This window comes from Molossus molossus, unplaced genomic scaffold, assembly GCF_014108415.1.
Source record: "Molossus molossus isolate mMolMol1 unplaced genomic scaffold, mMolMol1.p scaffold_m16_p_9, whole genome shotgun sequence".
NCBI classification, from domain to species: domain Eukaryota; kingdom Metazoa; phylum Chordata; class Mammalia; order Chiroptera; family Molossidae; genus Molossus; species Molossus molossus.
Window position 1 is genome coordinate 59,033,366 of NW_023425403.1, and position 11,425 is coordinate 59,044,790.

An 11,425-nucleotide genomic window follows, 5' to 3' on the forward strand; every position below is an offset into this window, starting at 1 on the left:
CACCTTGACTTGCAGCCTCTCTCTTCTGTTTAACCATCAATTTTAAGCAGACTTGGTAATCTGTCTTCTCGGCCCTTGCAGAGCCAAAGCTACCACTGAACAGGTGGTCATAGCTGATGACAAGAAGGGATGGCCGCACCACCTGTAAAAAGAAGTGGCAGCCATTAGCCAAGGCGAGGATGAAAGACTGAAAATCAGTAAAGCAGACAAGCATGAGAGTCTGTTCCCACATGCTCCCTAGGGGCATCATCAAATCGTAGCACGAAGTGCCATTTCCCCTGGCGGGGCTTTTCGTTGAGAATGCTCTTAGGGGGCAGCCAAACGTGCTCTGTCTTTGAGCTTGCCATCAAAACTGATTATTTGTTTCAGCTTCAGAGTTTGCAGAGTTATGCTCTGAGCATCGTAAAACCTCTTCATGGGAACATTTCATCTCCTCAAAAGATGGGAGAATTGAGGTATTAGAAGCAAACGTGAGGTTACCATTTCTTTCTACGGCTCGTGGACCATTTGCACCTAAAATGCTTTTCTTCCTACCTCAGCAACTTTTAGACAAGCTTATCCTCTCTGGAAAACATTCCCTCGTGCCCACGCTTGGCTGGCTTTTATTCTTCAGGTCTTAAGTATCAAGTTCTCACGAATGACTGTCCTGATGCCCTCTCTCCCTGTTACCTTCTCTAAGGTCCCTTCGCACAGCACTGGCCATATTTGACACTAAGGTGTGTCTGATGTGTGGCTCCGCATCTGAACAGTCAGCTCCATGTGGTTCTGTCCATTGTTTCCAACGGTATGCACAGTTCCTAGCACACTGCTGAGCACAGCGTAGGTGCTGGAAAAATGTGTAATGAACAAATGGATGGGTGGATGAGAGAGATTATGTTAAATGTGCAGTGAGATCAAAGTCCATGGAATAGTAGTCACTGCCACCTTTCCATAAAGATGTAGTTACCTAGGAGCATCTGACATTGAAAGTCTGGTATTATTTTCCCAAACAGATAGCAAATGTTTTTTTTAATTGATGTTTTTCTCTCCTTCCTGCTTCCTTAATCGCTTCATTCTCTCCACCTCTCAGATACAAGAAGGTGGGTATGACAGCGTGTATTTTAATTTGTTGGAGGAGTTTTATTGGATCTTTGGAGCCATGAGCCCTACAGGGTTTAGCAATGAGGAGAACACAACCGGTCATGGAGACTCAGATTTCATACCCCGCAGTGATGCTTCCTGGACATGTGCAGCCCCAGTCCCACCACAAGGTGGCGATGCGACTTGGAGAGTTTTGTTGGATTTTAAGAGTATATTTCTTACACCTTTGCCCAGATATTCCTGCTTGGAATTATTGGAGCTCTGCAGATAGTGGCAGGACTTTGAATGTAACCTGATCCTAGTAAAAGGGGGGAGGGTCGAGAGGGTGGAAGTGACCACAGTGAATCCAGATGGGTCACAATTTATCTACATTCATTACACAAACTCCATGAGTGCATGTGTGTACGGTGTGTGTATGGGAGGAGAAGAATGTTCATGTGTGCACCTGTTCCAGGAAGGAGGACAGAATACAGAACCGAGTTAATTTTGATATCCACTTTTATTCTGTTTTTTGTTTTTTGTTTGTTTGGTTTTTTTTTTTTTTTTTTTTTTTTTTTTTTTTTTGTCTTTTGGGAAACCCAGGCGTCTCTCTGTAGTCTTAGAATCCAAGTCTTTAGCAAAATACATGGTTGAAAAATCAAAATTTTGCTTTGGACTCAACATTTCTTTTTTTTAAATCCTCACCTGAGGACATTTTTCCATTTTTTAATTTAGATAGAGCAGGAGGGAGAGAGAGAAAGAGAGAGAGAAACATCCATGTGAAAGGGACACATAGAGTGGCTGCCACCCTCATGACCCAACCAGGGCCGGGGACAAACTGCAACCAAGGTACGTGCCCTTAGCAGGAACCGAACCCGGGTCTCTCTGGACCACAGGCCGACTCTCTAACTGCTGAGCCAAACCGGCCAGGGCAGGACTCAACATTTCTTAAAGGGAAAGTTTTTTATCTTTAGACTTACTAGAAAAACTGAATTCATAGGCTCTCACCTTTCTTTCCATCCTTGAAAGCAATGGCCACAAAACAGTCTCCCTTTCTTTCTGATGAGTTTTGGGGTGGAACTGGAGTGTGGGGGACATTTTTACTCTCTCTTCGGAGATTGAGCTGAAAACCTTCCAGCACTGGCTTCAGCAAGAGGTGGGGTCCCCCAAGCGGTATTAACATGCTGCCCTGTGGGTTTTCTCCTCCTTAGGTTTCCTTTTTGGCCTTAAAGGAACACCAGGAGAGGCGGGCTTTCCTGGGTCTCCTGGTTTCCCCGGGGCGCGCGGACAGAAAGGATGGAAAGGTAAAAAGCATCTGGGAACAGGAGGGGTGGGGGATGCCTGGGCCTTTCTGCATCCACTTCACCCTTTTCACTCGTCCTAGAATGAACACGATCCTTTAGTTTCCCACTGACCCCCTGACCTCCATGGAAACTGCACTGAAACCATGGTAGGTGATGGCGGTTAAGCTGTCTGCATACCCAACACTCACTTGCTCACCCTTCTCTGTCCTCTGTCTGCCAATCTCGTCACTGAATTTTCCAGGAGTGCAGCGCCCAGAACTGGGCGGGACAGATGAGCAGTCATTTCTTTTTTTTTTTTTTTGTTATAAAATTGAATTTTATTTATTTATTTATTTTTTTGTTACAGATATTTTACCTTTTTACCCCATTGGCACCCCCCACCCCACCCCCCCTCCACCCTGTCCCCGGCTTAGTTGTCCATGTCCATTGGTCATGCATACATGCATATAAGTTCTGTGGTTTATCTCTTCCCACCCCCCCACCCCCATCCCCTCTTCTGAGGGATGTCAGTCTGTGCCCTACTTCCATGTGTCTGGGTCTACTGTATTCCTCAGACTGTTATGTTCATTATATTCCGTATATAAGTGAGATCATGTGGTATTTGTCTTTTTCTGCTTGGCTTCTTTCACTTAGGATAATACTTTCCAGGTCCCTCAATGTCGTCTCAAAGGATAAGAGATCTTTCTTTCTTACCGCGAGCAGTCATTTCTTAGGCCGACTTCAGATCCGGTGCTCAGCCAATGTGCCAAGTATTTGCAAAGCACCGGCCCACCGCAGAGTGCGTGTAGAGGAATCATCTGGTTTGAGCCTAAGGCTGGCTCCCTGAGTTAGGGGCTAGTTAATGGGCAAGGAGGTGGAGGCTCAGAGGCGTGAGTGACGTGACCTGCCCAGTGTCTCGCTCCCACTTGGCGGTAGTAGTGCGGTTGGAACAAGCTGTCCCTGCTGCGCCTCAGGAACACTGCCCCTAGGCCAATGCCCCTTCCAGGGAAGGGTTGGCCCAGATGGCCCCTTCTCTGTGAGACTGACAGGGACCATGGTGACGCCTGTTGAGCTCTCTGATTCCTGGCCATGGGTAGCACGTTCGGGTTTCAACCACATCTGGACCTGTGTGGTGCATGTGGGGTGTGTGGGTGCCCCACTGTGGGTACGGCCGACTGCAGGAATCAACCATCTGTGGACAGGCTGTATGACTCGGCCCACTGAGCCATTGTCTGTCATCGTCATTTCCCCTCTGGCCCCCTGTCCCCTAGAAAGCTGACCTACCACCAGCACTAGGCTCCCTGAGTCCAACCATGGCAAGACAGAAGAAGAGAGATGGCATATTTTTCCTCTGCCCACCTGACCTTGGCCTCTAAGCCCACGACTCTTGCCACAACTTTCCTTCACCCAGACCCTGGACATTGTCTCTGCATCCCGCCCCTGAGGCCCGGTCACTGATCCCTGCACTCCGCACACGTCTCTGTAAATGCTCCCATTGGTTAAGCACCTTCATTAAACATTGCAGTAGAATTCTGCATCCCGAGGAGACCATGACTGCACACTAAAGTAATTCATGCTCATCGTCTAAGAAATGGGGATAACAGCCCCCACCGAATGCAGGAGTGTGGAGACCAGAGTAGATGGTAGCCATGGAGTGTGGTTGCCTCCCCCACCCAGCCCAATCCCCGACCCAGCTTATACTCCTGTCCCTGCAAAGCCAAGAAGAGTGTTTAACTCATGCTTTGTGAATAAATAATGAATCCCTCCCTCTCCCTCATACTACAGGTGATGAAGGGGACTGTAAATGTGACGATCAGTTCCTTGGGGGTCTCCCGGGGCTGCCAGGACCGAGGGGCTTCCCAGGCACCAGTGGGGAGCCCGGGACAAAAGGACTCCAAGGAGACCCTGGCCATCACGGCATCCCTGGGTTCCCAGGGTTCAAGGTGAGAGACAAATTCCATCACAGAGCTGATAAGACTTCCTTAATCCCTATTCCTGTTCTCCCAGCTTTTATTTATGAATTAACACAGCTTTAGACCAACAACATGCATGCACCCAACACTTCATCCAAAAAGGCTACTTACTCCAAGGGGAACTTGAAAACTTTACTTGCTGGAAATATAAATTGGTGCAGCCACTGTGGAAAACTGATGACAGTTCTTCAAAAAGTCAGTCATAGAATTGCCATATGACCCAGAAAGTCCACTCTTAGATGTAGACCCGAGAGACTGAAAACACATGTCAACAAAAACTTGTACACAAATATTCATAGCAGTATTAATAATAATAGCCAAATGTCCATCAACTGATGAGTAAATAAACAAAACACAGCATAGTCATACAATGGAGTATTATTCAGCCGTCAAAAGGAATGAAGTACTATCACATGTTACAGTGTGGAAGAACCTCAAAAACATGCTCAGTGAAATAAAACAGACACAGAAGAACAGATATTATGGTTCTATTCATATGAAGTATTCAGAACAAGCAAATCTGGAAACAAGAAATAGATTGGTGGTTGCTCAGGACTAGGGGGAGAGAAGAATGGGACTGACTCTCTAATGGGTACAGTAATTATTTTGGGGGTGATGAAAATGTTCTGAAATTAGATAATAGTGATGGTTGCACAACCTTGTAAAAATACTAAAAACCACTAAAATGTATGCTTTAACATGGTGAATTTTATGGTAAAAGAATTATACCTATCCCCTCCCCCCAAATCTTCTAACATTTTAAATGTAAAGCCTCTTACTTATTAAGCATTTAGCTCTTCAAGTTTCATATAGAACTGGTTTAGGTCCTTAACCCAGTAAAACTGGGACCTCCAAGTGAATCATGGAGGGTTTCCCTCGTGTGGATGTGAAGATCCCCTCCCACGGACTTCATGAGTGCGTCAGCTAAGTGGACTTCAGGCCTTATGAAAAGATCATCTGGAATAGGTCTTTCTTCCAGGGCAGGTTTTAACTAACAAGTTCAAAGCAAATTTCAGATGAAGGCAAGGAAATTATACTTTTTTTTTTTTTTTACTTAAAAAGAGAACCCGGGGAGATTTATAAAGTGAAAAGTCCATCATTTGATATATTTAGCAGTAGAGGAAAGATTGCTGAGTACCCTTGGCCAAGGACAGTGAGGATGGTCTGGCCCCACAGAGCTGCTGGTGAGGAGGTTATAACTACTGTCTTACAGGTGAAAATGAGATCCAAACACCTTTCTGCTCCAGACCCTGGGGTGTCTCAGAAAACAAATAGTCATTTCCAATTAAAATTAGTAGATACTACTTTGTCCTAGTTTAAAAAGAATACCGTCTTCAAATCTTGGCTCTCTGTTCCTTTAAAAGTGTATGTCATGAGAATTGCAAACTTAATGGCAAAACCAGTAGAGCCTTCGACTGTTGATGAATATTTTCTAGAAGCCAAATGGATCCCATGTTGTGTACCTGGAATGTATGAAATCTTTCCAATGCACAGGTTTTATCCAAAGGTATTACATACATAATCACAGTGTTTGTGTTCAAACATCTCTGGTGTATTTGTTGTCTTGTATTTGGTTATATGTGTATATGTTGTCTGCCAAGCCCATGGCAGTAGGAAGGACTGAGGTGGTTTTTTGTTTTTAAATATTTGCACTGGTAGAGTCTGGCAGAGAGTTGGAAGTATGGGAATAATCAGTCAATAAATGAATTCATCCATCTATTAACATGCCCAACACCTACTTATCGAGCAGCGTACAAGACCCTGGACACTGAAAGAATACCACCCTTTCTGCGGAGAACTAAATCAATAGACCAAGTATCTGTGGAACGTTTTTAGGAGAAAGGAACTCATAATCACTAGTACATTCCACTTAATTAAGCCAATGCTAAAAACTCCCATAATCTTGCAATTAAGATCAACCAAGATTTGCCAAAAACTCTCCTATCGCACATATTAAAATATATCTGCAACCATTAAGCTGCTCATTGGAAAACCTCAACTAGATTTTACAGCCTCAACTGTGAGTGATCCTGCAATAAGCTTGTCTCTAAAATGTGTTTTCTTCCAACTTTAATTTCCATTCCCAGTACTTTTCATGGTTCTCAATATTAATGATCACACATTTCCATCCTTTGTACTTGGAGGCTCATTATCCGCTCGAATTCTAAATGATTGTAGTTAAGAGTGAGCCACCTTATGTTTTAGGTTATTGCTTCTCAACAGTTCCTGAGTGTATGAGTCCCTAGGACTGTGTTGAAATACAGAATCTGGTTCGATCACCCCAGGTGGGGCTTGAGGTTCTGCGTTTCTTAGAAGCACCAGGAGAGGCTCCTGCTGGTCCATGGACCACACTTTGGGTAGCAAGGTCCTGATTTCCACTGTTCAGCCACATGTAGCTGCTCCATTAATTTGTAATTATTTAACATTAAAAATTTGGTTCCCACTGGCCACTTTCAAGTGTTCAATAGCCATTTGTGATGGGGGGCCACCATACTGGACCGCCAGGTAGCGACCTCCACCAACCGGCCAGGACACCACTGGGCTTGATGACAGGCAATGGCCCTCAAGCTGTGTGAACAGGAAATCATCATCTTCACAGACATGCTGCAACACGATGAAGGAGGAAGACATTTTGTGTTTGTTTCCACAGGGAGGCCCTGGTGACGTTGGACCTCCTGGACCCAAAGGAATAAAGGGAGATTCGAGAATGATCACCACCAAAGGTCAGTCTCCTGGGGCCACGCAGTTCTTGCTCGGTTCATCCCTCTGTGGCAGCACTGTGTGAGTCAAGTCACACTGCAAATTCTTTCCCAGGTGAGAAGGGACTGCCCGGTGTCCCAGGTGTGCCTGGTCTGAAAGGTGACGATGGCTCCCAGGGGCGTGATGGACTCGATGGATTCCCAGGCCTTCCAGGCCCTCCGGTGAGTAGCCACAAGTGTGGGACCCGCTCGGGCCTCATCCTCGTCAGCCACGCTCTTAAACACCTTAGAAGTGAACAGTGCTGGCCCTACACTGTCCGCCCCATGCAATCCATTCCATTGTAACGTGCAGAAATTATATTTTTTAGGACACAGTGAGTTAGGTGGGAAGCCTAGCCCAGAGTGAACATTTAAAAGTCAAAGAGAACAAATATTCCTCCCAGTGTAATGTAGAATGAAACACCAGCACCCCCTTCCCCCCATCAAATGTTCTAAAATAGGTGGTGGAACGCTATTTTTCTACGATAAGTTGTAACATATACAGCTTGTTTTGGCAACAAACACACCGGCATTGAAAGACAGAATATCTCTTAATGTGCAGAGTCCTAGCCTCCTTTCTGGGGGGAAGGCCAGAGTCAGAGATGGAGAAGCGTGGAGATGAACCGTGGAGACGGGGTTCCGCTTCTGCTCACCCTCCTCCCCTCCCCCACTGAGCCTGCCGTCATGCCTTTCCCATGGGACCCTCCCATGGACGGTTCTGGAGTTTTCTCCTGATTCTGCGACGGGATTTTGCAGCTCTTGTTTCCTAGATTCCATTTTCTTTCCTCTAGTTATCAAGCCTACACCCCCCACACCCCCTCCAGGGTCCTTGAATTCGTTTCCTGGACTGAGTGACAAAGCGCCAGAGACGGGGCAGCTTATGACCAAAGCATTTGTGGGAAACACAGTTCAACCCACAACTCTCTTCCTGCTCCCCGGAGTTTCACACCTACATTCTCTTTGCCAGCTTATTTCCCTCGTCCCAAAACCAAGCCTGCCCCTTCCGTGACGTGGGTTGTTTCTGTTACAACCCTGTAAATGTTTTCCGGGCAGGGCTCTTTGAAAACAGCTGGATTATGAACAATCTAGTGTTGCTGTTTTCGTGGTAACTTTGCAGACTCGTTTCAAAAAGGAATCTGTGCAGCCTGTGGCACTGCCACATTGCTATCTTGAACTGTGGCTCTTGAGATGAAAGGGGAGACCACTCCTTTGGCTAACGAGGAAACCAGAAGGGGCGCGGCGTGTCGGCCCTGGGTCTGCGCCCCGGTCTGCGATCACAGGATGTCAGCTGTGCCAGTAGCTTTGGGGAGGGTCGGAGAAGGGGCTCGGCTCTGGATGGGCTGCTTCCTGAAGCCCAGATAATTCTGGAGCAGGTATCTTAAGTCTTATCTGAGAGCAAGAGGAGGGAAACGGTGAGGCCGGAGCTACCGCCGGTGAGGTCAGTGGATCTTCCTGGTGGTGTGAGCGATGTTCATGTTGTTGCCTTTTCAAATAAGATTATGGATGGTCTTTGTGTGTGTGGTGTGTGAGTGTATGTGTATGATCTGTGTGTGCAGTGCGCACATGTATGGATGTGTGTCTTGACTCATCACAGTGGCCTTGTCTGGTGTTTGTGGACTAATCGGTGTTCAGCAGCACCGTCGGCAAGGCTAGGAGGACAGCCAGCTGCGGCGACACCTAGGACTGGCCGATGGCCCGTGGACCAGCACCCGGCCCTCAGGGCCTGCTGTTCTCTTTCTGTGAAGAGCCAGCACTCAAGCCCACCCCTTCTGATTCCAGTCCTTTTGTCAGGATGCATGCTTGCTGGAATTTCTAAGCTAAGAACGTAAACATCTGCCTTGAGAAGCCCCAGAGGCGGTCGTCATCACTGTCCACTGTCTAATTTTGGTGAATCTGCCATTGACCTCTGCAACAGCCCTAGGAAATGGACAGTCCTACCTTATTAAGCCTTAGAGAAGCCAAAACACAGGAGATCATGTGGTTTAATCAAGGCCGTACAGATAGAACTGGACCCTTGAGCAGCGATCATCCCACACGCAGCTCCTCCTGCCTTTGGACATGAAGGCGGAAGGGACGCTCAGCGGACAGCAGGGTCTCATTTCCTGGAAGCTCTGCCTCCTTGCTGTCTGAATGCCCCAGTCTCCTTCTCAGCTCAGCGGATGGGCTGGGACGTGTTTGCACAGCTGTCGTATCAGCTCATGCATACACGTTCAGTGTGAAGCCTGTGACCCTGCGGACATCATTCCTTCTAACTCCCCCGTTCTCACAGCCCCCCGTCGCTCTGATCACTGCATTGTGCACCCCAGTTTTCTATACCTGCTTAGTACTTTTTTTTTCCTTTATTGATTTTAGAGAGAAAGGAAAGGAGAAGGGAGAGAGAGAGAGAAACATCGATGAAAGAGAATATCCATTGGCCACCTCCTGCATGCCCCCCACTGGGAATTGGCCCCACAACCTGGGCATGTGCCCCGACTGGGAATCGAACCAGCGACCTCTTGGTGCATGGGTCAATGCTCAGCCACTGAGCCACACCAGCCGGGCTCTGCTTAGTAGTTTCATTAATAGGGCCTGGCGTTGCTGAGTACCTCCCAGCTTCCTATTCTGATCCTATCATCTCCATTTATTTTTCATGAACACACTTCTCTTTCTTTCTTGTCCAAATTAAAGACTTCCTTTTCTTTAACAACACATTAGCTTTGTGAATAGTAGAGATGCCCCAAATGCTAACTCATAACAATAAAAATAGTGCATTCCTGCTCTCATTTACCCAAACCCATGCCTAACTGTTCTTACCCAGAATTCTTCCTGTGAATGAAGGTCCCAGTCGACGCCAGGTGCTAGGAGTTTGGGAAGAGAAAAATTAATATTCAAATAGATTTGTATGCCTTCCGTAACTATCTTCTGTTGTATTGCTCATGATTACTATAAGATCCGTGACTTGTTAGACTGTGACTAGGTTCCTATTAATCTTCACTGTCTTTCTGCTCTGTATCCGTAGTGTGGAACTCAGGGGAATGCAGAAAGGGAACAGGGAATGTGTCTCTTTGAGGTTTACGTATCTTTTAAAAAATAAACTGAATATTCTCACAGGGCGATGGCATCAAAGGCCCCCCAGGGGACACAGGCTATCCAGGAGCACCGGGCACCAAGGGCATTCCAGGAGAAAGGGGTCCTCCAGGATTGGGCTTGCCAGGCCCCAAGGGCGAGCGTGGTTTCCCCGGAGATGCCGGATTACCTGGAACACCAGGCCTCCCCGGCCCTCGTGGCCCTCCGGGCCCTCCAGGACAAATAGGTATGAGGGATCCGTTCTTTTATCTTTCAAGTCATGAGACACTGTTTAGAGCTTCAGCATGTATGGCTCTTCTTTTTGGCAATGCATACATTCCCCCGTGGGGTCAGGTGAGAATGCTGCACTGCACCATCCGCCCTCAGCACACACAAATGCTACCCAGCCCGGGTGTTCAGACCTCCTGTCCCCAGTTGGAATACAGGGTCTCTCCCTCTAGTGCTAAAGTCATGGCCTTTGGAGTTCCTGCCCATCCCCCAGCCTTCCCACCATCACCAACACACACACTCATAGATGAGTTAGTCACTTTCAGTTGTTCCCAATTTGCCTCACTCTCTCGTTGCGTCTTGCTTCCAGATTGTGATACAGGCGTGAAAAGGCCCATCGGAGGTGACGGACAGGACGTCGTCCAGCCAGGTACTGTCCTGAAGATCAGGCGGCTTTAGAACTGTTTAAAACTTTTGTTTTATAAAATGTGTGACTCGTCGACACCTGCTGTGAGCTCCTGTAGTGAGCATGGAGCAGCAGCAGGAAATATACACGCGTGCAAAACTCTGGGGCCATCCGATTTTGCATGGATTCAAAGGAAAGGCGAGATAACAGCACAGAGTGTTACTGAGTTTTCCCACCAATATACAGCGTCCATTTACAATGTTCGTAAGAACTCAACAGATAATATATTTACACCTAAATTGTCCATATATTCAGCTCTCTGACTGTATATGGGTAAGAGGCAACTGTGAATTATGTGCTTGTTATGTAGTGTGAAGAACCAGTCCAGATAGCTGTCAGGAGATCAGAATTTGGTCTCATGATAAATGAACGATGGAAGGAACAGGGGCTGACAGAGAGGGAGAGAATATGGAGATGACCCTGAGCCAAGGCCCAGTGGTGGGAGAAAAGAGAGGGAGAGTATCCAGAAGTTGACCTGGCCAGCACTGGAGAGGCAAAGCCTGCATGAAGGTCGAGGTTGGAGAAGTAGCATCAGAATCTATGGGTCCCCTGCATGAGGTTGAGGATGAGGTGCGGGAATGGACCCGGCACTCAGAGCAAGTGTGTGGAGCAGGACTGGCAAACCCCAGAGCT

The 11,425-nt window shown here is 47.2% G+C and overlaps 1 protein-coding gene across 1 annotated transcript in view; it reads left to right on the plus strand.

The window, feature by feature from the left end:
- COL4A2 (collagen type IV alpha 2 chain) overlaps positions 1–11,425 on the plus strand; it is a 181,700-nt gene that overhangs the window by 136,272 nt on the left and 34,003 nt on the right. Inside the window, exons 21-26 of the mRNA XM_036250136.1 lie at positions 2,271–2,363; positions 4,128–4,285; positions 6,966–7,038; positions 7,130–7,236; positions 10,144–10,345; positions 10,697–10,756. Of these exons, the coding sequence (XP_036106029.1) occupies positions 2,271–2,363; positions 4,128–4,285; positions 6,966–7,038; positions 7,130–7,236; positions 10,144–10,345; positions 10,697–10,756 (693 nt within the window). The remainder of the gene's footprint in view (positions 1–2,270; positions 2,364–4,127; positions 4,286–6,965; positions 7,039–7,129; positions 7,237–10,143; positions 10,346–10,696; positions 10,757–11,425) is intronic.